The sequence below is a fragment of the Pseudorca crassidens genome, chromosome 5, assembly GCF_039906515.1.
Source record: "Pseudorca crassidens isolate mPseCra1 chromosome 5, mPseCra1.hap1, whole genome shotgun sequence".
Classification (NCBI taxonomy): domain Eukaryota; kingdom Metazoa; phylum Chordata; class Mammalia; order Artiodactyla; family Delphinidae; genus Pseudorca; species Pseudorca crassidens.
The window spans coordinates 71,770,220-71,796,340 of record NC_090300.1 but is presented as its reverse complement, the minus strand read 5'-3'; the positions used below and the strand labels follow the sequence as shown (position 1 = coordinate 71,796,340).

The 26,121-nt window shown below is 39.5% G+C and overlaps 1 protein-coding gene across 3 annotated transcripts in view; it reads right to left on the bottom strand.

The window, feature by feature from the left end:
• Positions 1-26,121, bottom strand: part of TP63 (tumor protein p63) — a 270,557-nt gene that overhangs the window by 27,917 nt on the left and 216,519 nt on the right. For 2 of the 3 annotated variants that reach the window (XM_067738400.1, XM_067738403.1), the window contains one exon: positions 24,834-25,126. In XM_067738400.1, coding sequence (XP_067594501.1) covers positions 24,834-25,126 — 293 coding nt within the window. Of the gene's footprint in view, positions 1-21,487; positions 25,127-26,121 lie in introns of those variants that run through there. The other variant, XM_067738402.1, reaches the window with a different exon arrangement.

Below are 26,121 nucleotides of genomic sequence, written 5' to 3'. Positions count from 1 at the left end.
AATGGACATTACGTGTGAGTCTAGGCAGGTGGAGCCCTGAATAGCATCAGAGAAATTACCATGCTTCTGAAACTAGCAAGGAGAGAACTCAGGCCTGGGATGGGCATTGGCATAGGAGAAAGCAACCTTTCAGAAATGACACCACATCTAAGGACCAAATAGGGTCATGTCATGTAATTCTTTGTGGGTATCTGAAGGGACAGATGACTGAATATACTTGAGGTTCCCTAAACACAACTTACACTAAACATCAGGCAAAGAAAGGAAAAAGCCTGAATAGACTGAGACTGCTTCCATAATGCAAAAGGGGAGCTTGGAATAGAGATTAGGTTAAGGTTTCATAAAAATAAAGATAGATCAATTTCTTGCACAATTCAGTAAAAACAAAAAAAAGTACAAAAGTAGGTGTGCTGGGGGTAAACAGACGTGTGAACTCAGCAGGATTTAACAGTGATGAGTCTGATGGGAAAGTCAGGTGTAATAGGCAGAGTGCCTGGAGTACAGAGATGTGATCCCAACCTTGAATAAGTTCACAGATGGCCTGTAGAGATAAATGTGTTCTTCAAAAGATCGGTAATAATCCAAGGGATCATATGCAAAGTTTAACAACTGTAGAAGTAGTTCAGAATGAGGGAATGATCAGTGAAGGATTGTCATGGAAGACCCACACAGAGGTGGGACTAAAACTTGGCATTGAGAGAAGCTTTATACTTAGACAAATAAAAGAAATAAACAATGATGAGGCAGTAAAACTGTGCATGTTATCTTTGAGAGACAGTGGAGAAGAATTGGATGATGGCAGGTGATTCCTTGTGTAAGAACGTGGTTAGCTGAGGCACGTTGGAGAAGTCTGCCCGGTTCAGGAAGAGAAGGAGTGGAACACTCAGCTAAGGACTGAACTTCAATCTGTAGTCAGTGAGGAGCCATCAGAGGTATGTGAATGGAATAACGTCCTGTGAAACAGAATATATCAAAAAATTAATTTCTAACGGTGTATAATTTTGCTTCTAGCAAGTCAGGCAGGCTTGTTCCCTAAGATCAACCTAAAGGAGTTATTTTGATGTGAGAGACTATACTCCAAAAAGGCAGACAAGCTAAAGATACAAACTGGAAACAAGCAAAATAGGAGGAACTAAAGGTTAAAGATACTCTGATGGTACATCGGCAGCCATAGTTTTATATTAGAGATTACTTATGGAGCATTTCTTTGTCAATGTTGGACAGCATTACTATTATTTTCCAAAAGACAACATAGGGACATGAATAAATGGGTAGCTTGTGTTTGCTAGTAGAGATTAGTTTGCCCATTGAGCTTGGGGATTGTGTGAGATCCAGGGCTGTTGCTAGGAAGTGATTTGCATAGACGCTCTTGTGCCCTTCAGGGGCATATGGGGAAAAGAGAAGTCTTTTACAAACATAATTCAGGTTTGTCACCGTCTACGTCACCGTGACCCTGTGATTTCCTATCACAGTCAGATTACATAAAAGTCACCCTCCTTACCATGGGTTACTGGGCTCTGCGTGATCTGGTCTGGTCCTTGCCACTGTCTCTGGCTTTATTTCCTAGTACTCTTGGCCTGCTTCATTCTACTGTAGCCACATTGGATTCTTCTTATTTCTTTAACATGCTAAGTATATTCTCCTCCTGTGCTCTTACTATGATCTCTTCCCGGAACACTGCTCCTTGGCTCTATCCGTGGCTCACCCCTTTAACACATTCAGGTCTCTGCTCAGCTGTTCTTCCCAGAGGGTGTTCCTTGACCATCACATGCAGTGATAATCTCCATCTCCCACTCCACTACTCTTCTTTACTTTATGCCCTGCTGCGGTTTTCTTTATTGCATTTATCAGTAACTGATCTTGCATTAGTTACTTATCTGTGTGATTATTTGTTTCTCTTACCAGAATGTAAGCCCTGTGAGGGCATAACCTTTGTCTAACACCTTTGTAATTCTTGGCCTAGAGGTGGCTCTGATACCTCGTAGGTGCTTGATAAATATATGTTGTGTAAATGAATAAAGAACAATATTATTATTGCTATTATCATTTTTGTTAATAACCAATATTCATTGAGACTTTACCCATGTGCCATGACCAGGTTTTTAAAAGTCGTACTTGGGGGCTTCCCTGGTGGCGCAGCGGTTGAGAGTCCGACTGCCGATGCAGGGGACACGGGTTCGTGCCCTGGTCCGGGAAGATCCCACATGCCGCGGAGCAGCTGGGCCCGTGAGCCATGGCTGCTGAGCCTGCGCGTCCGGAGCCTGTGCTCCGCAACGGGAGAGGCCACAACAGTGAGAGGCCCGCGTACCGCAAAAAAAAAAAAAAAAAAAAAAAAAAAAAAGTCGTACTTGGTTATTTCATTTGTTCTTCACAACCACTTCCTTGAGTCACACAGAGGTAAAGTAACTTTCATAAATTTACTCAGCTAGTAAATGAACAAATCAAGATTTAAACCTGGGACTGCTAAGCTCCAATGGTCTTGCTATATTATATAATATATGTGGTAACAAACATGGTACCATAAAATGCATTAGCACAGTGCCTATAAATTAGTAAATGAAGGTAACTCTCTTGAACACAGATCTCCAAGTCAAAAGAAAACTTTGGGGAAATGTAGCTGGTAGGATACTATTGCGCTAAGGCATAGATACCTTCAGGCTAATGTGTTTTTTTTTTTTTTCTTTGTTTGCAGATTAAAAAAATTTTTTTTTCTTAAATCTACGTCCTGGCCTTTGGTATATTTCAGTTCCAACAGCTTGAAATTGTGGCTGTGTTTGGAGGACTGCTCTTGCATTCCAAGAGCCCTTGATTGGAAAACACAGATAGCTGGAGGCCTGGAGTTTATATACTCCTTGGCGAGCCCTTTACCAATGATGATAGGTACAGGATCATGAAACTCAAGCTCTCTGGCCTCAGTTTGGGACCTCTTTGAGGCAACTTGATATTCGAGAGTTCAACTTCAAGTTCAAGCTGAAGTTGCTCAGTCCAGGACTTTGCTTGACACGGTACCCTTGCCTGGTTGGCATTCTCTTCATCCCTGTCCTGTTTCCTGGACTCTCTTACTATTTTCTGTTGGAACCACTTTGTCAATAAATCACTTGTACATTATGAATTTTTGTTTCTGGGTCTGATGGTAGAGAGTCTAACCTAACATAGTGAATCACCCAGTTTCTTTTAGTGCAAAAGCCGCTACTGTAGCCACACCTCAATTGCCTTTTGATAGGCATCCGTGCCTTCCTCTCCATTCACATTCTTCCCAGACTCATACATGTGAAATTCCTACTTACTGGAGCCAGGGGCCAGGGAAGACTTTCTGTAAAGAAATAGCACTTTTTAGCAAAATCACCTTAGGCGTGGATAGATCTTTGCTTCGTAGAGCTCAAGCCTAAATTTGACCTAACTCATTTCCTCCCCACATTCCTGGCTGGTAGACCAGGGCAGGGAGGAAAGAGGAGCTGAGTCATTACGGTTTAATTCACTTGTCTATTTCTCAACCCCTAGAGCTTGCTTTAGTTGAAGAAGCTTTCACTGGGATTAACTTTGCTGCAAAAAAGCTTTCTGGGTCTCCTTTCAAGGCAGACTTTGGCAGCACTGAAGCAGCATGAATACTTAAAGGCCTTTGAAGAATGCAGGTATTATCTAGCTCTGATGGGACTGTCTTTCCAATTGGGCCCACAGTGGTCACCTTCCTGTGTGTCATCTTCTCTGCAATAAAAATCTTCTAGGAACAGCAGTATATGGGCGTGGTGGCACAAGCTAATTTCATCAGATAACTGGGAGAGGCCCTTTCCCCTGAGGCCCAGGTGCGGTTACCAACACTAGGGAGGTTTGGGGAAGAACAGACTTGTCTCTTTACCACATAAGACCTGAGCAGTGAGGGCAGGTTGCCCTCATCGAATAACCTAGGAAGTAATTTTCACTCTCAGGATCTTGCCAGTGTACTATTGCTTAGCTCAAGTCAAACTGGAGCATGCTTTGCACAGGAAAATCAGAGAAGCAATTAGGAATGTTTTTACCGTGGAGTGATGGAAAGAGTTTTGCTGTGGCTGTGGAGAAGCACCTGGGAAGTCACTCCAGATTATCACTGGCTGGCTGTGAGCCCTTAGGAGACTGACTTGAATTACCTGGGCAACAGTATCCTCATGAGCTCACCATTGCCAGTACTCTATGATTTTGTCATTTTCTCAGTAGTATCTGGTGTTTCTATGGACATCACATGATTCCTGTATCAGCCAGCCTCAGCACACAAGACTGGACTGTAACGCCAGCAGGTCCGGGGAAGAGCCCAGGGAGCCAGAGGGAACCCCCGCCAAAGTGGCTGATGCAACCGACACCTGACATTGCCACAACACCCGAGAGATTACCAAAAAAGGGCTGCTTCACACAGCAAGCACCTCTCCTGCGTCCACCCCTATAAATTTTGTTCGCGCCCACACCTGGGCGCGACTTCTCTGGCACCTTTCTCTCGGACCAGTGAACCTCGCCCGGGAGCGTTCCCAAATAAAGCTTGTTTAAGCTCTCCTCCGTTTCTTGGTGCCGTTCCTTACATGGACAACTCCCCAAAAGGCATTGACCTCAAGGCACTAGAGCGTTCCTGCTCATCACCCCATATCCTGTAAAGTGTTAAAACTGCAAGTTACTCCCGAGGCAACTGAGAAATTTTCTGAATGTCCCAAAGGGTGGCTGACCCCACTAGCAATTATTAAATGGTTAAGCTGTAAAGCACCAAGAGAAGAGACTTTTTCTAAACTTCTGTAATCCTTTCAGGAAAAAAAAAAAAAAAAAAAAAAGCCCTAAAGAAGATGCAGTGGTCTCTTTTTCCTGGTCATATACAAATGTGACACTGCAGGTCTGCAGGTTCCCGTTCAGGTCCCCAGGCTAATGAAACCACCTGTTAACTGGCTTCCTATATTGTCATGCCTTGATCGTTTCGCTTGAGATGTTTACCACACAAGATAGTCCAAATGCTGCTTCTTTTCTGACATTGCCTCAGATATCTCCAACCAAAAGTGTTTCTTTTTTTGCTAGATTCTCCTAAGTAGTTCATACCACAGTCTCACTCTGAAAATCCTTATAGATATTTGTTTATGCTTCTGTATCTTCCACTACTTTCTCTCCAAACTCTAGACTATAGGCAACTAAATGGCAAGGGGTAGGTCTTATTCACATCTATCCTGCTCCTAAAGACACCTCATAGAGTCTGGAACACATTTAAAATATATGTATTTCCAAGTTCAGTAGCATTGCCACATATTTTATTCAGTCATTTTAGAAGAGGCAGCAAGGTGCAGAGGAAAGAACAGAGATTTTAGAGTACAAAATGCAGTGTTTCAGTCATCGTCTTTCTACTTACTCTCTGCATGGTCTTGGTCAAATTATTTCAAATATTCAAAGCTCTGTTTCCTCGTCTGTAACATGGCAATACCATCACTGACTTTACAGGACTGTATGAGGGTAGAGAATCTGGATGTAAAAATAGACCTCAAGAAGTGGTAGCAGCTGATATGATCATGTTTATGATTATTATGTGTCTATGAAATATACATATCTGTACTATGGAAAGTGACATAAAAATTAATTGGATCTAAATTTGTGATACAGAATGTTTTTAGCCCAAGGTAACGGGGGAAGTAACAGAGAAAGATATATAGACCTGCAGATGGAAGATAAAGGGGACTTTAACTTTGTTGGGATGGTTGACATGTACACACACATATACATACATATAGGTTTGTAGTAAATTTGAAAAAATGTTAACAATCATACTTTCTGGGATGTAAGTACGTGAATATGTATCACACTATTTTTTAAACCTGGCTATACAGATCTTCCTTGACTCACAAAAGGGTTACGTCCTAATAAACCCATCATAAGTTGAAAATAGCGTAAGCTGAAAATGCATTCAAAGCAACTAACCGACCTAACATCATAGCTTAGCTTCACCTGCCTTAAACATGCTCAGAACACTTAGCCTGATCTGGGCAAAATCATCTAACACATAGCCTACTTTATAATAAAGTGTTGAATACCTCGTAATTTGTTGAATACTGAACTGAAAGTGAAAAGAAGAATGGTTGTGTGGGTACAGAACGGCTGTCAGTGTATGGGGTGTTTGCTCTGTTGATCATGTGGCTGATTGAGAGCTGGGGCTCATTGCTGTGGTCCAGAATCAAGAGAGAGTATTGAACCACATATCACTAGCTTGGGTCAAAGGTCACTATTCAAGTTTCGAAGTATGATTTCTACTGAATGCATATCACTTTCACACCATCAAAAAGTCAAAAAACTGTTAAGTCAAACCATCATTAAATCAGGGACCATCTGTATTTTTTAAAGCACAAATTCTGTGTATACTAAAAACCTCTGTACACATTAAAGGGCTTAAAGTATTCTTTGTTGACACTAAATCATTTTTTTCCTTAATAGGAAGCATGTCTAGCAAGCCAATGGGCAGTCAAGGAGAAGCTGGAGTACATGTTAGCGGAGCTTCAGACTCCAGGAGGAAATCCAGGTGAAGATGGAAACAGCAGGTTAGATTTCTAATCCAAGAAGTTGTTTCCCAGCCAGAAATTGAGTCACCCCATTGTCACAGCTCTTTTCCTTCTATAATAGAAACTGAACCACAGTTAATGCCCATATAGTGTGATTGAAAAGGTAACCTTTAAGGAAAAAGTTATATATGCATATGAAGATAAATTTTAAATATCCTATCTAATATCTCCTTACCATTCTAGTTCCTTACACGGAAAGCCATTCAGAGAAAGCAAAACATATTACCTGCTTTTCTTTCTTGCACAGTGTTTATAACTTAGAAAATAATCTATCAAACTTTTATTAAACACTTCCTATGTTTTAAGCACTTTATTTAGGAGTTGGGATAGAAAATTTAATATTAAATGGCCACTATGCAGGAGGAACTTTCAAGAGATATATGATCATGAAATGGAAAACACAGAGCACACTGTGGTAACATGAATAAAAGAAGAGGATATATACAAACAATTTAATAACCCATACAGAATGAGCACAGACCACTCAGAAGGTACACACTGACCAGAATGGATGCCTATCCTAAAAATTAATGTTTAGGGTTCTAAGGCAAGAATGAGCTTTCTATCTTTCTTGTGTCAAGAAGTACCTGGAGAGGGGGGACCTTAAAGATGGCGGAGGAATAAGATGTGGAGATCACCTTCCTCCCCAGAAATACATCAGAAATACATCTACATGTGGAACAACTCATACAGAACACCTGCTGAATGCTGGCAGAGGACCTCAGACTTCCCAAAAGGCAAGAAACTACCCATGTACCCGGGTAGGGCAAAAGAAAAAACAGAGACAAAAGGATAAGGACAGGACCTGCACCTCGGGAGGGAGCTGTGAAGGAGGAAAAGTTTCCACACACTAGGAAGCCCCTTCACTTGTGGAGACAGGGGGTGGGCGGGGGGGAAGCTTCAGAGCCACGGAGGAGAGAGCAGCAACAGGGGTGCAGAGGGCAAAGCGGAGAGATTCCCACACAGAGGATCAGTGCCGACCAGCACTCACCAGCCTCAGAGGCTTGTCTGCTCACCCGCCAGGGCGGGTTGGGGCTGGGAGCTGAGGCTCGGGCTTCGGAGGTCAGATCCCGGGGAGAGGACTGGGGTTGGCTGCGTGAACATAGCCTGAAGGGGGCTAGTGCACCACAGCTAGCCAGGAGGGAGTCCGGGAAAAGGTCTGGAACTGCCTAAGGGTCAAGAGATCATGTTTTGGGGTGCGTCAGGAGAGGGGATTCAGAGCACTGCCTAAATGAGCTCCAGAGACAGGCGCGAGCCGCAGCTATCAGTGTGGACCCCAGAGATGGGCATGAGACGCTAAGGCTGCTATTGCAGCCACCAAGAAGCCTGTGTGCAAGCGCAGGTCACTATCCACACCTCCCCTCCCGGGAGCCTGTGCAGCCCGCCACTGCCAGGGTCCCGTGATCCAGGGACAACTTCCCCGGGAGAACACAGGGTGCGCCTCAGGCTGTTGCAATGTCATGTTGGCCTCTGCCGCCGCAGGCTCGCCTCGCATTCCATACCTCTCCCTCCCCACCACACCACGGCCTGAGTGAGCCAGAACCCCCTAATCAGCTGCTGCTTTAACCCCTTCCTGTCTGGGCGACTGAGGGCTAAGTGTTGCCTGAGGGCAACCTACATGCAAAGGCGGGGCCAAAACCAAAGCTGAACCCCTGGAGCTGTGCGAACAAAGAACAGAAAGGGAAGTCTCTCCCAGCAGCCTCAGGAGCAGTGGATTAAATCCCCACAACCAGCTTGATGTATCCTGAATCTGTGGAATACCTGAATAGACAATGAATCATCCCAAAATTGAGGAGGTGGACTTTGGGAGCAACTGTAGACTTGGGGTATGTGACTGACTTGTTTCTGATTTTTTTTTTTTTTTTTTTTTTTTTTGCGGTACACGGACCTCTCACTGTTGTGGCCTCTCCCGTTGCGGAGCACAGGCTCCGGACGCGCAGCTCCAGGCTCACAAGCCCAGCTGCTCCGCGGCATGTGGGATCTTCCCGGACCGGGGCACGAACCTGCATCCCCTGCATCAGCAGGCGGACTCTCAACCACTGCGCCACCAGGGAAGCCCTGTTTCTGATTTTTAAGTTTATCTTAGTATAATTTTTAGCTCTTTTTATTATTGGTGGATTTGTTTATTGGTTTGCTTGCTCTCTTCTTTTTGTTTTAAATTACTTAATTTTTTTAAATTTTAATAATTTTTTAATTTTAATAATTTTATTCTTTTTATTATTTATGTATTTCTTTTTCTTTCTTTTTCTCTCCCTTTTCTTCTGAGCCATGTGGCTGACAGTGTCTTGGTGCTCTGGCCTGGTGTCAGGACTGAACTTCTGAGATGGGAGACCCGAGTTCTGGACATTGGACCACCAGAGACATTCCAGCCCCACAGAATATCAGTCGGCAAGAGCTCTCTCAAAGACCTCCATCTCAACACTAAGACCCAGCTCCACTCAACGACCAGCAAGCTCCAGTGCTGGATGCCCCATGCCAAACAACTAGCAAGAGAGGAACATAACCCCACCCATTAGCAGAGAGGCTGACTAAAATAATACTAAGTTCGCAGACACCGCAAAACACACCAGACATGGCCCAGCCCACCACAAAGACAAGATCCAGCCCCACCCACCAGAACACAGGCACCAGTCCCCTCCACCAGGAAGCCTACACAAGCCACTGAACCAACTTTACTGACTGGGGCAGACACCAAAAACAATAGGAACTACGAACCTGCAGCCTACGAAAAGGAGACCCCAAACACAGTAAGTTAAGCAAAATGAGAAGACAGAGAAGTACGCAGCAGATGAAGGAACAAGGTAAAAACCCACCAGACTAAGCAAATGAAGAGGAAATAGGCAGTCTACCTGAAAAAGAGTTCAGAGTAATGATAGTAAAGATGATCCAAAATCATGGAAGTAGAATGGAGTTTTGGAAGTTTTAGCCACAGCAATCAGAGAAGAAAAAGAAATAAAAGGAATCCAAAACAGAAAAGAAGAAGTAAAACTGTGACTGTTTGCAGATGACATGATACTATACATAGAGAATCTGAAAGATGCTACCAAAAAACTATTAGAGCTAATCAATGAATTTGGTAAAGTAGCAGGATACAAAATTAATGCAAAGAAATCTCTTGCATTCCTATACACTAAGGATGAAAAATCTGAAAGAGAAATTAAGGAAAAACTCCCATTTACCATTGCAATGAAAAGAATAAATAGCAATAAACCTACCTTAGGAGACCAACGACCTGTATGCAGAAAACTATAAGACCCTGATGAAAGAAGTTAAAGATGATACCAACAGATGGAGAGATATACCATGTCCTTGGATTGGAAGAATCAACATTGTGAAAATGACTCTACTACCCAAAGCAATCTACAGATTCAATGCAATCCCTATCAAACTACCACTGGCATTTTTCACAGAACTAGAACAAAAAATTTCATAATATTTATGCAAACACAAAAGACCCTGAATAGCCAAAGCAATCTTGAGAAAGAAAAACGGAGCTGGAGGAATCAGGCTCCCTGATGTCAGACTATACTACAAAGCAACAGTAATCAAGACAATAAGGTACTGGCCCAAAACCAGAAATATAGATCAATGGAACAGTATAGAAAGCCCAGAGATAAACCCACGCACATGTGGTCACCTTATCTTTGACAAAGGAGGCAAGAATATACAATGGAAAAAGACAGCCTCTTCAATAAGTGGTGCTGGGAAAACTGGACAGCTACATGTAAAAGAATGAAATTAGAACACTCCCTAACACCATACATGATAATAAACTCAAAATGGATTAAAGACCTAAATGTAAGGCCAGACACTATCAAACTCTTGAGGAAAACATAGGCAGAACACTCTATGACTTAAATTACAGCAAGATCCTTTTGAAACATGTCCTAGAGAAATGGAAGTAAAAATAAACAAATTGGACCTAATGAAAGTTAAAAGCTTTTGCACAGCAAAGGAAACCATAAACAAGACGAAAAGATAACCCTCAGAATGGGAAAAAATATTTGCAAATGAAGCAACTGACAAAGGATTAATCTCCAAAATTTACAAGCAGCTCATGCAGCTCAATATCAAAAATACCAAAAAATCCTATCTAAAAATGGGCAGAAGACCTAAATAGACATTTCTCCAAAGGAGATACACAGATTGCCAACAAACACATGAAAGGATGCTTAACATCACTAATCATTAGAGAAATGCAAATCAAAACTCCAATGAGGTATCACCTCACACTGGTCAGAATGGCCATCATCAACAAATTGATAAATGCTGGGGAGGGTGTGGAGAAAAGGGAACCCTCTTGCACTGTTGGTAGGAATGTAAATTGATACAGCCACTATGGAGAACAGTATAGAGGTTCCTTAAAAAGCTACAAATAGAACTACCATACGACCCAGCAATCCCACTATGCGGCACATACCAAGAGAAAACCATAATTCAAAAAGAGTCATGTACCACAATGTTCATTGCAGCACTATTTACAATAGCCAGGACATGGAAGCAACCTAAGTGTCCATCGACAGATGAATGGATAAAGAAGATGTGACACATATATACAATGGAATATTACTCAGCCATAAAAGGAAACGAAACTGAGTTATTTGGAGTGAAGTGGATGGACCTAGAGTCTGTCATACAGATTGAAGCAAGTCAGAAAGAGGAAAACAAATATTGTATGCTAACACATATGTATGGAATCTAACAAAAAAATGGTTCTCTTGAACCTAAGGGCAGGAAAGGAATAAAGACGCAGACATAGAGAATGGACTTGAGGACACGGGGAGGGGGAAGGGTAGTATGGGATGAAGTGAGAGAGTGGCATGGACATATATGCACTACCAAATGTAGAATAGCTAGCTAGTGGGAAACAGCCGCATAGCACAGGGAGATCAGCTTGGTGCTTTGTGACCACCTAGAGGGGTGGGATAGGTAGTGTGGGAGGGAGATCTAAGAGAGAGGAGATATGGGGATATATGTATACGTATAGCTGATTCACTTTGTTATACAGCAGAAACTAACACACCGTTGTAAAGCAATTATAATCCAATAAAAATGTTAAAAAAAATAAAGACATATAAGGCTATTAAAAAAAAAAGTACCTGTTTTTTTTAAAAGGCATTTTTGACAGATAGGTAGTGTAATTGGAAATATACTCTATTTGCTTTGTTTTCTTTTTTCTTTTCCATTTTTTCTCCCAGAGGATAAGGGAAGTATTGTTTATGTTCTACATCACAACAATTAAAATGCTGTTTTAACGTTCAGAAACAACCCCCGGCCAAAAAAGAAAAATCAAACTGAATAGCAGAAGTCCTCCATACTGTATCATGGACACAGGAATGCAACTAAGTGCTATAGAGTCATTTCCATGATGGATAATCAAGGAAACCTTGTTGGGGAGGTGATGCTTGATTTAATACTTGAAAGATAGTTAGCCCTAGATGTAGGTTGAGATGCGTGAGGGAGGGCTCAAGACATTCTGTTGGAGAGAATAGCATAGCAGTTCACAGAAGTATGAAGATTCAAGGATTGTTTGTTCATTCTACAAAGTTATTGAGTGACTGCTGTATTAGGATTCATCAGTGAACAATGCAAAGAACCCTGCCTAGTGAAGATTACATTCTAGCAGAGAATGTTGGATACTTAAGCTTGGTTGGATGACATTAGACTTAAAGCATAAACCAGTGACAGACTGTAGATGGACTTTATCTGTTGGTAATGGCCAGCAACTGAAGGGTTATCCCTCCAACTGGGGTCTGGGTTCACTGAATATAATCTGTGGATGATAGATTCCGAAACTGCCTGGCATAAGACCACAGGCTTCGGCTTCCTGGATCTGTAGGAGTTAAGCCCAAGGGGGGTGACCCACTGAAAAATTACTTGCTTATTTAGAGATATGGAAAAAAGCTTTGAACTAGGATGGAAAGACTTGGTGTGACCTCTGATTCTACCACAAACTAGCTTTGTGAACCTGGGCGTGTGTATAGCTTCTCAGAAACTCAGCTTTCTCAACCATAAACTATAGCGGATAATATTCGCTCTGCCTATTTTGCAGGACTGTGGAAGTCAAAAGAGATCATTTATATGAAATTTCTTAGAAAAGTTTGTATTAATGTATGTGAAAAATAGAAAGATTTAATACTTATTTTTGCAATGAATCTAAATCATAAGGACTTTTACCAGATTTTCTTTAGCTTTGTTTTTCTTGGTAGTATTTCTGTATGTGTATGAATAATCTAGAACACTTCTATTGCCACTTCTTTTCCCTTTGTTGACCTTGTCTCTTCTATTTCCTGAGAGATTAGAAAAGGGTGCCTCAGCTGCGAAAATCATGGTATGAGGGGTTATTGTCATGGAAAATACCTATAGCTATTGCACAAATCTTTGCTTTTATCCCAGCGATTCCCATTAGCACCTCCCACGGATTTTTCCTAAACAGTATTAATTTTTATGGTCTCTTAATTTTAGCTATGTAATGTCAGGATGTAGTCAAGTCCTCGTTATCTTTCTCAAATGGTGGGTTACCTCATGGAGAACTATATGTGTTTAGAATACTAATGATAGAAGAAAACTTAGAGCTCTCTACTTTCTTAGAGATGGGAATGACTGAGACTGCCGTGTCTTGTCCAAGGATTCCTGTGAGTTCATAGCAGAGGGAGCATCAGAACCCAGGCTCTGGACTCTCCTGTCTGTGTTGTCCCTACTCCTTGTAGTACAGCTCCTCCCATTTCTATCTCTATTATCTCTTCATCATCCCAGACTGGGATTTATGTGATGTCTCTGAACATGAATGGAGGAAAAACGTCTAGTGCTTTCCTTACAAAATGTGGAGGATCTTTCTCAGAGAAAACCCTTTGCCAAACTTAGAAATTCAGATTAGGAGCCTTAACCTGGCAGGTGCTCAGGACTCACCTATGACAGAGCTAGAGACGTTTTCTATTGAAAATATAAAATAAAATTGATACATAGAGACAATTCACCCCACTTAGGCTTTAAAAAAATACTTGGCAGGCATTAACAGAGTAATGAGGGATCACAACTACCCCATTTTACACGTAAGGAAAATCAGGCAGAGAAGTTAAATAATTTTTTCAAGGTCACCAGGTGATGAGTAGTGAAGTCAAGATGAGAATATAGGGGTCAGACTGCAGAGCCTAGCTGTCATTCACCCTTCCATTCAACACATATTCCCTGTACACACTCTTCAGTGCAGAACACTGATTTTTTTATCTATCTATTTATTTATTATTGAACAGGTAATATAGGCACATGGTACAAAATTCTAGAATACAAAGTTATATACAATGAAAAGTATATTTCTCTCCTCCCATGCTCTTTTCCGGCCACTCCACACTCCTTCTCAAAGGCAAACACCATTACCAGTTTCTTTCTTTCTTTTTTTGGCCGTGCCACTTGACCTGCAGGATCTTAGTTTCTCAACTAGGAATTGAACCCAGGTCCGGGGCCCTGGCAGAGGAAGTGCCGAATCTTAAACACTGGACCACCAGAGAATTCCATTATCAGTTTTTTATGGACTCCTTTAATAGTTGTCCGTGAACGTGGGTGTGTGTATACATATACGTGCCTACACGTATATATCTGTGTATATACATATAACATACATACATACATAATATTACACACAATCTTCTATAACTTGCTTTTTTCACATAAGTTATTCTTGTAAATTTTTACACATAGATACATATATATCTGCCTTATTCTTTATCTCCCTAACATTTCTTTTATATATATATATATATATATATATATATATATATATATATATATATATATATATATATATAGTTGTTGTTGTTGTTGTTAGTTTCTGCTTTATAATGAAGTGAATCCAGAACACTGATTTCTTGATAGGGTGAGAGATGTTATCCAAAACTGGTCTAGGAGAACCTAGGTTTTCCATTGCTAGATAGGCAATGGAACTGGCTACATATTTTTTCCTTAAAAAGAAATTTTGTGTAAGCAGAAATGTTCATTCTTTATCCAAGCACCACAGTGTGTCTTTGCATTCAAAAACAAATTAAAAAAAAAAACAACCCAAAAGAGCCAACCAAGTGGCAGAGGCAGCAAGGCCTGATTTGCATAGCCCTGAGAACATCAGTCATAACTGGTTCTAATACCCCTATTATATGAATTACAGAGAGTGCTTCAGGTCAGGAGTCTTTATGGCTAAACAAAAGCATGGGGGTGGGAAAACAGTAAAGCAAATAGAGAGCTAGAGAAAGATCGACTTGTAAGCAGCATCCAAAATTATTAATTGCCATGTTCTATTGAGAGAGAGAAAAACGAAAAGAATAAGAACAAGAGCAAGGGCCTTGCTGTGGTATGGAAAAGAGACCTTTTTGAAGTAGACACTGGGTTGTGTTGCACTGAAAGTGGGAAGGGAAGGTTCTGCCTTGCTATTGGCTAGTTGGATGCAGCCCTGCTGTGAGATGCTGGACAGTCCTATTTCCTGCCTGGACATCAGTTTCCTACTCCATAAAATGAGGAACTTAGACTAGACGATTCCTAAGTTCTTTTTGGACTCCACTTCCAAGATCATAGTGCTGTGTCCTTCTCAACCATGAATTTCCCACAGTGCCTTGCACAGATCAGAAAGTATCAAGGGAAGCTGAGCAACCCCTTGGACAGGAAGCACAAAGGGAGTCTTCATAGCACCAAAGCCTACATGCTACCTCTGTGCAGATCTTTGTTGAGCTCAGCCTACCTTTTCAGATTCTCACACCTTAACAGAGTTTACTATCTCTGTTTTCTCACCAGGAATGCACCGACCCATTCAACACAAGGAGGAGAGCCTGGTATTGCATAAGAGTACCATGGAAATCATTGGAGCCGGGTTCATAAGAAAATAGTCTTTCAGCCAAGAGACAGGGGAGTGTTTTCCTCAGGGAAGGAAAGAATGCATTACAATCAGGGGAGAGAGGCAGACATTCACACTCCTGCTACCCTCATCCAGGGAGGTCAAAGTGTTACAGAGGCTGTGATGATGAGCAAAGACTGTGGTACTGTACCCCAGAACAAGAAGTAATGAGGCTAAGGAGATGAAAGGTGGAGGGGAGAGGCAGCCAAGCTATGTTCTGTACTCATGGATAGGATATTATAAGAGGGAAGAAGAAGGACAGTATCTAAGAAGACAAAACACCCATTGATTGCCAAATCCTGATTGAATACCAGCCAACCATGGGACACTATGATGCCTTCTGCTGGGCCTGGGTGAGACTACTCTTAGATGTGACTCCTTGCCCTGCATGTGACTCTTGAAGGTATCACAAGTCTGAGGGTGAGGGTCAATAGGAATGAAGTGTCAGGCCACTACCTCCAAGGAATGGCTTGGAACACCTGGCCATGTGCAAATAACCCTGGTGCCCTATCCATTGTAGAGGGAATTACCACTCGCCTAGGAACATCAGGTTTGAGTGGAGAATGGAACACGATATGGGTGTCTCCAGTAGAAAGGAAGAGAGGGGAACAGGCAGGGAAATAGGAATGTTCCAAAAACAACATTCACAGCATTTTGCTGAAAGTTTGTGCCGCTTACAAGTACATCACTTAAGGTAAAACACCTCCAGGTCTCTGAAGAAGCAAAAGGCAAGAAGGGAAAAGGACACTGAGATGCCCCTATCTTAAAAGTAGTAAAAGAAAAAACAAAAAAACATGTGCACTCAAATCCACACACCCACACACCTCTCAGTGGCCTGAGAATAGTATTGAACTTAGAAATCTTTTTCCAAGGGCTTGGTTTCTCCTGCCTGGGCGAGATTCACAAAAATGAATTTCCAAGAACATTCTTTTATAACCTTCCTGTTGGATATTTATGAATACCAAAATTTGCTATAATATACCTTGATGTCACTGTAATTCTAGAACTCTTGAGAGCAAACATTCTGAACATAACCAAAACGTATTTGGCAGGAGGCCCTGTGGAATGATACAGCAGAATTTCTATTCATTTCACAGCCCAGAATCTGGCAATGGGTTGACCTTTGTCTTCTTTCTCCTTAAACTCTCATTTAAAATTCCAGCTTTTCTGTACCCTAGACATAGTGAGTGCTTTCAAGTGCTTTCTCTAATTTTTACTCATTAATGGAGCAGAGTAGTATTATGAAGGTATTGGTAAGTTGAAAAAAAAATTGAATACAGCTAATGCGAACTTAGCTAAAATATGGTAGGGCAGAATGATCAACTTGTAAAATACAGTACCTAGAGTTTAGGAATATAAAACCAATATTCAAAATCACCATAACTTCTTTTACAGATAAAATGGTGGTACTCCCCAAATTATAGAGCAAATGCCAGATGAATTAAACTTCCATAAAATTCTTCATTTACTATATATTGTTCTGTAAGCCAAGCTCTCTTTGCTAGAAATTTCTTCTCATCTTTTGGCCCACTGTATCTAAATTTTACTCGAATTACAAAATGCTGTCCCTCCAAGATCCAAGGCCTAGAATTCTGATCAGAATCACAAAAGAGAAATTTACCTGCCAGTACTTGCCACTCACTTAGCACGTAGGTTCGGGATTAGTGTGAGGAGTTACAAATCTCATAAATTTCAAGCACACACCCAACACTGACTCTAAAGCAGCCAAAAATAAATACATTTTTAAAAAAATAATAAAAATAAAAAATAAGAGCACAACTTTAATGAACCACTATTATCTGAAAATGTATATGTATTATACATATATTATATATATATTTACATATATTATATCTATATATATATAGATATATATACCTATACACACATTCGTTGAGTTTTCACACTGTAATTTGTCTTAAAACTACAACCTCATATCTATATTGGCGGAGCTGTTTTATGCCATCCTTCAGCTCTCTCCTAAAGGAAATTACTGAAATAGTTAACAAGTTAGGGGTTCACACTCCTCATTTTACAGATGCTGAAACTGTGGTGCAGAAAATTAAGCATCGGGCCGCAGTCATCAGACTTCGGTCCATTGTTCTCTCCACTCTCTTTGTATTTCCATGAAAATCTATACATGTGCATAACCATTTTTGGAATGAGTCTGAAGCACCAGAAGAAAAAAAAAAGGCTTGAATTCAGAAAAATAATAATAAACTAATAATAAATACTAAGGCCTTTATAGTTACAAAGAGGATGCTGGGAAATCTATACTCAAGGCTAGACGTATCCTATGTTCAGTTTACCTAGTAAGAGGACTGTGGAATATGAAAAGAGAAAGAATTGTTGAAGGGAGAGTGAATACTGTCTCCTGCCAGTCCACGGGTGTCCTGACTCAAGATTCCTGAGTCAGGAAGGCTCCAATGTATACCCCGCCACACACATACAATCATTTCATACTTTTATTTTGCTATCAGCAGTGTCTTGTATACCAACTATAATCCCTGGGTTACCTTCTAGAAACTTTGGACAGGGCACCAAAACACAGAAATATAGTCCCTGGATCTCAGAAGTCCTACGCAAATTTTAGATAATCCAAGCATGTTTAATCAACAGTAAGTCTTTGGTGTTCCGTATTTTTAGTTAAGTTGTTCTAATAACTAACAGTGTAACAGCAAAAAGTCATTGTCCAATATCATCTGCATCTAATTTCTTTTAAAAATATTTTAGTAACTTTATGAAATACAGAAGTGAAGAGTGAAAAACATCATCAGAAATTTTAATAAGAATTAAACATAGTAAACCTAAAATTGTGTTCTTTGTTTTCATGATATTAGAGGTATGTATACACAAAATGAGAAACATCCTCTGAATGCAATTAACTGCTCACGAACTATCACTGCAACCTGGGAAATAACCATCCTGTATATACTGATTTCAAATACATCTCTGATATGTTCTAGCTTATCATTACTTCTGATGGTTCATCTTGTATTTGCATCATTATTTGCAATACTTAAAAATAATTATAACATTTGATGGCTTATGGTTTTGTTGAGAGAGGATGGCCATGTTCTTTGCTCCAAAATTGCAAAATATTTTTATTTTTAAATTCATAAACACCAATTAGAATGATCAATTCAGGGAGTTAAATTTCTACATCATCTAGTTTCTTCCAATTTACCAATACCTTCAATACATACCCACCTTCAGTATTTGTCCACTCGTGAAGCATATTGGGTAAATTTTGGTGACAAGAATCATTAGAGCTAAATAATACTATCACATGTCCTTTTAGAAAAATAGAATGGTCAGGCTCTTGTCCCCAAATTTACATGATGAAATTTACCTGTTTAATAATTAACTATATAAGTGTACCATATATCCTTTTTCATCCTTAGTACTATATTGCTCAACCATTGAGCCTTTTGTTTGAGAAAGTTCATCTAAGATATCATCACACAAAGACTCAGTCTGAGATTTAACTTAGACAATTCATTTCACCATCATCGCTAGAGTCCCAGGTGGCACTCTCTATAGTCATCTTCTGATTTAACAATTTGAAACATCTTCCTCTGTCAATTTTAATCTCTTGGACATTATGAGGAGAAAATTTTTTGAAAAATCTGAATTCTTATAAAAAAACTAAAAGCAGACTACAAAGATAAATGTTTCTCATATTATTCTATACGTTCTTGAAAGATGATGCAAAAGTTTTGAGCAACACAGTAGGAAAACTGGATAATTATACAATAGTAAATTCATTTAATCACCCTCCAGTCTTTTTACTGCATCATCTTTCTAAGCCAGTTGTCCAATAAAACTATAATGAAAGCCACTTACATAAATTTAAGTTTTCCAAATTTAAGTAGGCACATACAATATAAAAAGAGGTAAAATTAATTTTAGTAATAGATTTTATTTAACCTGTAACATCTTTTAACACATATCTGCATCAAAATTGTCAGTGAACTATTTTATATTGTTTATTTTTATTCTAAATCGCTGAAATCTCACGTGCAATCTGTACTTATAGCACTTCTCAGTTTTGAATAGCCACATTTTAAGTACTTAGTAGTCCTATATGTCTAGTAGTTACCATATTAGACAGCATAGCTTTGGACAATTCCACCATTCTTCCTTTTTTAAAATTTTAGTCTTTGGGTTCTTTGATCATTGAATTAATTGATAAGTTAGGATAAAGTAATTCCTAGAGTGAGAAAAAGAGACAATGTCTCAAGATATGGGAAAACAAAATAACTAACCCTCCACACTGCACTTTAGATTTATAAAGGCCCTTTGATAATTACAATAGATACATTTTATTCTTTTTTTAAAAAGTAGTTTTGGAATTCTTAAGAACTTTTAAGTGTTCAGAGTTGAGAGAACAGACTGATGAAAAAATCAGCCAAAGACCTTAACAGACATCTCACAAAAGGGATATACGGATGAAGAATATACGTATGAAAAGATACTCTACTTAGGTCATTAGGGATGTGCAAATTAAGACATCGAGATACCACTACACACCTTTTAAAATGGCCAAAATCCAGAACACTACCACCACCAAATGCTGGTGAAGATGTGGAACAGCAGGAAGTCTCATTCACTGCTGATAGGAAGGCATAGCAACTCTGGAACACAATTAGGCAGTTCCCTACAAACTTAAACATATTCTTATCATACAATCCAGCAATCACACTCTTTGGTATTTACCCAAAGGAGTAGAAAATTTATGTCCACGTGAGAACTTGCACACAGATGTTTATAGCACCTTCATTCATAATTGTCAAAACTTGGAAGCAACCAAGATGTCTTTCAATAGGAAATGAACAAATAAACTGGTTATGTCCTGAGAATAGAGTATTATTCAGTGCTAAAAATATATATATATATATTAAGCCATAAAGACATAGAGGAAATTTAAATGTATGTGTACTACTAAGTGAAAGAAGTCCACCTGAAAAGACTGTATACTATGATTCTAGCTATATGACATTCTTAAAAAGGCAGAATTATGGAGACAATTTAAAAAAATTGCCAGACAGTAAAAGTTGCTGGCAGGAGTTTTTGGGAGGGAGGGATAAATAGGTGAAACACAGGATTTTTAGGGCAGTGAAACTACTCGTTATGATACCATAATGGCGGACATGTCATTATACGTTTGTCCAAACTCATAAAATGTACAACACAAGAGTGAACCCTAATGTAAACTGTGGACTTTGGGTGATAATGATGTATCAACATAGGTTCCTCAGTTGTAACAAATGTAGCACGCTGGAGGGGGAGGTTTGATAATGAGGGAAGCTAAGCATCTGTGGTCTCTGTACTTTTCTCTCAATTTTGCTATGAAGCCAAAACTTCTCTAAAAAAAAAGCCTTAAAGTTAAAAAATTTTGTTTCCATGCACTTCAGAAGACCTCTAAGAAAGAATAAAAGTCATGAAGTACCAATCCATACAAATGGTTAGAACTGCTCAAAAAAAAAAAAAGAAATGACAATTCAGTCCAAAGTGGGACTTTGAAATGACAATTCAGTCCAAAGTCCCACTTAATTGTAGGAGGGAGGGAGACGCAAGAGGGAAGAGATATGGGAACATATGTATAACTGATTCACTTTGTTATAACGCAGAAACTAACACACCATTGTAAAGCAATTATACTCCAAAAAAGATGTTTAAAAAAGAAAAAGGGCCTTAATAGTATATCAAGGATTAACCATTTTCACTGCTTTTTCTTTTTCTGGCAGCGATTTTATCAACCATGTCATTTTGATGGATCTAACACCTAAATTTTAAGGAATAAGAACTAGAATCTTTTGGTACCCCTAATTTAAGCTGAAACTGCCTTGCCAATAGGAATGCATTTTTTCATCATGTGATTACAACTATTAATAGGAAAACACATTTATATATGTAAATACTATATATATGTTATGCTGTAAAGTTATTTATAAATCTAAGTTACTAAATTGTTTTCATGCCATCTAATGTCAGTCCATAAAAGAACAAACTTACTTCTTTAAAAAAAATCATTAAACTGTTTTGATAGAAGATATTTCATTTGCTGAATCAATATATATAACTGAAAGGTGATATTTAACACTGAGTTTAAAGGGGAACATGCCATAGCCCACCATCTGCAGTGCTGTTCCCATATAAAATCAGGGTAATCTGCATTCCAGCCTGCAGTCCTGAGGAGGTCATTGCTGAGCTCCATGGGAAGGTCACTAAATTAGACATTAGGAATATCTGCAGTCTAGTCCCTGTTCCAAAGCAAACCCATTCTGACCTCAATCAAATAACATATTAAATCTGCGAGTATCTTGTGTACCAAATGAGGTGTATATTCCTGGTCTTTAGATTGGCTAAAATGAGAAAATAATGATATTTTGTTTCAGGATTAGAAGTATCAATATTTGAATCTCTCTAATGTTTCTTTCAGTATTTTTTCCTCCACCTCAGTAAAAATAAGGCCAAAGGATAGACAGGCAGGCAGGCAGACAGACAGACAAACACACACACACACCCAACACCATTTCTCAATGCATTTTTATTGATTTTTTAATTTTATTGCATGTCCTGGCAAACATAAGTGGCTTGTGGGTTTGCCTCTGGCTCACCAAAAGCCCATTACCCAAAATACCAAAAGACAAGCAACTGAAGCTTAAAAAAAAAAAAAAAAAAAAAAAAGCATCACATCTATAAGAAAAACTTTTCAAAAACATTAATAAAGCATATAAAACATTTGGCATTGACTTAATTTTTTACAATTATAAAAATAATAAAAAAATGCAACCTTTTAACATTCAACATCCTGCATACTATACTTTAGGGGAATATCAAGAAAACGAAAGGTAAATGGATTTAATGAAGTAAGTTCTAGTCTCCATTTCCATTTCTAATCAACTCCAAACAAAAATCTATCCATTCTTCAGCTAACTGTACTGAACTGAGGCCACAAGAACTCCATTAAGCCCATGCCCCCTCTGTCTGTCTTAATATTCTTTCGCCCCTCACGCTAGCTACTCATACACTCAAAAAACGTAAGTCGCCACCAGGATGTGAGGCCAGTAGTTGTGCCTCACTTTGGCTCATGCCAAACCCACGATATACAGTGAAGGAATTTCTGAGTCCTTAGTGCCGCCTGAAGAGTGCTGAAATAGCTCAGAGGATGTCCTAGGTTTATTCAAACACTCATGATAGCCCAGGAAGCCATTTGCCCTCCTAGCATTGCCAAGGCATGGCTTTCATTCTTCCTGTTAATAGGTTTTCAAACCTGCATGCTTGTTCCACGTATTAACAGTGCTTATTACCATTTATGCAAAATAAAACTTTGAAATCAAGGACTCACTCTCTTTAACATACAAAACTAAAAAATAAAAAAACAAAAACAATTTTTCCCTTCCCCCCATCTTACAGTAATGGCATTTTAAAATTTGACATTGTAGTCTTACTAAGTGGTGTTTCCAGGAAAATATAAAAACAATAATAATAACAAAAAAAGTTTCAACTCTGGTTCTGGAAAACCCGGTATCCCAAGAAGAAAAAGACAGTGAAACACAAAGTATGCACGTTCACACGCAAAACATATATACAGTTTTCAGATGAAACTCATATATATTTTTAAGCCACATTAGTCCTTTTGCACTTTAAAATAAAAATGGAAGCTTATGTGCAATGATAGCCCTTTACCAGAAGGCACGGCACGCTTTTAGAGCTCATTAGCATATATACAAAATACTTGTTTTATAGTTTGAAAAAAAGTATTTGCTACAAAGTATGTTTCTAAAAGATGTACAGCAATATCTCCGTTTACACGTTTTTTCAGAGTCTGAAGACAACTCTTTGCTTATGTGGTTCAGGCAACATCTCCAATGGAAGGCTTATCCTCTGATCTGTCAGGACATTTTTATGTGTATGCACAGTCCAAAAGACAGGTGGACGGGAAACTGGGTTCTCAAAGTTACTTTCCAACAAAGTGAAACTATTATTGTTCAAAAAGAAAAGTGATATGGTGATACAACTGATGCTTTAGGAAAACTGATCTCATAATTTTATATTTTCCAAATTGCTGCTCCTATTTTAAACCTTGAAGAGAGAGAGATCAACAAGCCTCTATATGCAGAATTTTATAGAACGTGAGGGTCATTAGAAGAAACATTTACCAAATAATACTATTTATGTTTCACAAAGTCCTCCAAGTATTTCAATTCATGGCTCACTGAGATCTCTTACTGTTTAGTGGAGATTCAATAACTCTGTATGATTCCTGTTTTTCCTGGATATTCTTAATAGACGTTAAAGCTTTATTGCAAGAACTAGACAGATGGCATTCATCCCAATCAAATCAACCTTAATTCTAACAAGGGGAGCAAATGTGTAATTGAGTTAATCAATCTAGTAGTGAAATTGGGTTTACAGGCATTTGTAAATGCAGCTAATGCTTTGCCCATAAATACTGAGAGTTAAGGTGTCTGGCATTAAATTTGAGGAGATTGCTGAAATACCCAGACACGTGATACCAGGTGTTAGTTAACTGGCTTCCATGACTTTTTAAGAATTTCAGCCATGACTCACATTCCCCAATCCCAACCAAAAGCAAGACAGAATATTTCCTTTCCTATGGTGAGTGATAGTGTGAACATGAACTTTTTCTTGTACTTGAACTAAATCACCCCAAAGGCAACCACTATCAGTAGTAGGGATATCAGTAACATAAACTATATACCAACATAGAGAATCGTGTACATATGTATGCATACAGTCTCACCCATGTAATAACAAGCAGATCTAACCAAAGGTTTGATGTGGCATGTGTTTAGCATCAAAAGAACTGAAGGCACCTACATGTCACTGTCACTCACATGTCCTATCAAGATCTAGATACCTATTACCATACATGGCTGGCCTTGAGAGACGGCGTATAGATAAGCCATCCAAAAAGTAAAAAAAAAGAAAAAAAAAAGGCAATAAGTGCAACTCAATTTTTTTCCTTTAAATTACATTTTAAACAATACTCAATGCCCCCCACCCAAAAATATATACTGTATATTTATATATTTATATATATAGTCTTAGACTATAAGGGTGAAAATGCTTTATAAAAGTCAAGGAGAGACCTCTGCAGCTTAAGGAGACACCCACTGCTTTCTTGCTCACTTCTACCTAGCCACGGCAATTTCAGTCCTGCAAGCAAGAGATCTGAAGGCTTAAAGCCAGAATCAGAATCAGATGCCAGGTTGTACATTAGGTAAAATGTAGCCTCTTCCTTCTCCTTCCCTTAAGAAACCTGACTGAAAAGAGGAAGGAGAGGAGCTAGGAAGAATGCTTGGCTGGTCAAACAGTGGTGGGGTTAGCGGGTGGGAAGACAGAAAGAGCTCGAACCGCAACGCTCATCTCACTCCCCCTCCTCCTTGATGCGCTGCTGCTTGTTGCGACGAGCATCCATGTCAAAGTTGAAGTCATTCCACTCATCGCGGGGTGGGAAGGAGATGGTCTGGCGGAGGGTGAAGCGCACAGCGTCAATTACACGCTCGCCCCGGGTCTCACTGGAGCCCACACTGACTGTGGAGGTACCACTTGGGGTCCGCAGGAGGTGGGGAGGGGACGAGAAGTCGTGGAGCTGCCGGTGGTCCAGGATGCCTTTCCAGATGGCATGTCGGAATTGCTCAGGGATTTTTAGACTTGCCAAATCCTGTGCAATAGGGAAGCAAACCAGGAAGAATTAAGACAAAGAGACAAACTGACATTTAGTCCACACCATTCTGTCATTCCCCAATGCTGGGCTTTAACTGACCTGCATTTACTGAACTCTAAATTGGAAAATAAAATTAGCTCTTTATTAATCTTTGGCATATAGGTAACCAAGCACAGATATACAGGCTTGAGGTCCCATCTCTTCTTGTAGGTAGCATTTTACTTATTCTCTATTGGTCTCAGTTTCTTCAGTGGTACAACAGAGGTAATATTTAGATTAGAGAACGCAAATCCCCAAACAAAAACATCAGATAAAGGAAACTTCCAACTCTCAAATCTACCTCGCTCTAATCACTGGAAGAAAGATATTAATGGAATGCCACCACTTCTCAAATGAGGAGATGGGAACAAAAGATTACTAACAGATATTGAACACTTTCGACATGCCAGAGGTTGAACTAATTATTTTTTATTCATGATCTCATTTAATGCTAAGATTAGTGGTAGATATTATTCCACCCAGTTTATAGACAGAAAAGCTGAAGGTCAGAGAGGTTGATAATTCTAAAGTTACACAATTAAGTGAATGAACTGTGGATTCAGGACCGCCTCTGAGCCTAAAACTGCCCTAATGGCCAAAAGGTCTCTTGGTGTTTGGATAAATCAGGGTATCAAGATACAGAGTACGTGTCCATGTTCTGTGGTTGGGGGTAGAAGGCATTACAAAGATGATTGATCTTAACTAACTGTGGTAGCATCTCTGTTTACCTGCACTAGCTCCTCATTAGCTTGTTTTAGTGTTGGCTCGCGTTTTTTATGGAGCAGTATGGTAGGTAGAAAGAACATTGTGCTTAGAGTCAGAAGACCTCGACAGAAGTTCTTATTCTGTCACTCACTGGCTCTAGACCTTCATTAAGTCACTTATTTTCTACTGGCCTCAGTTTCCTCCTTGGTAAAATGGGATACAATTCCTTTTTAGGTCAACACATACTG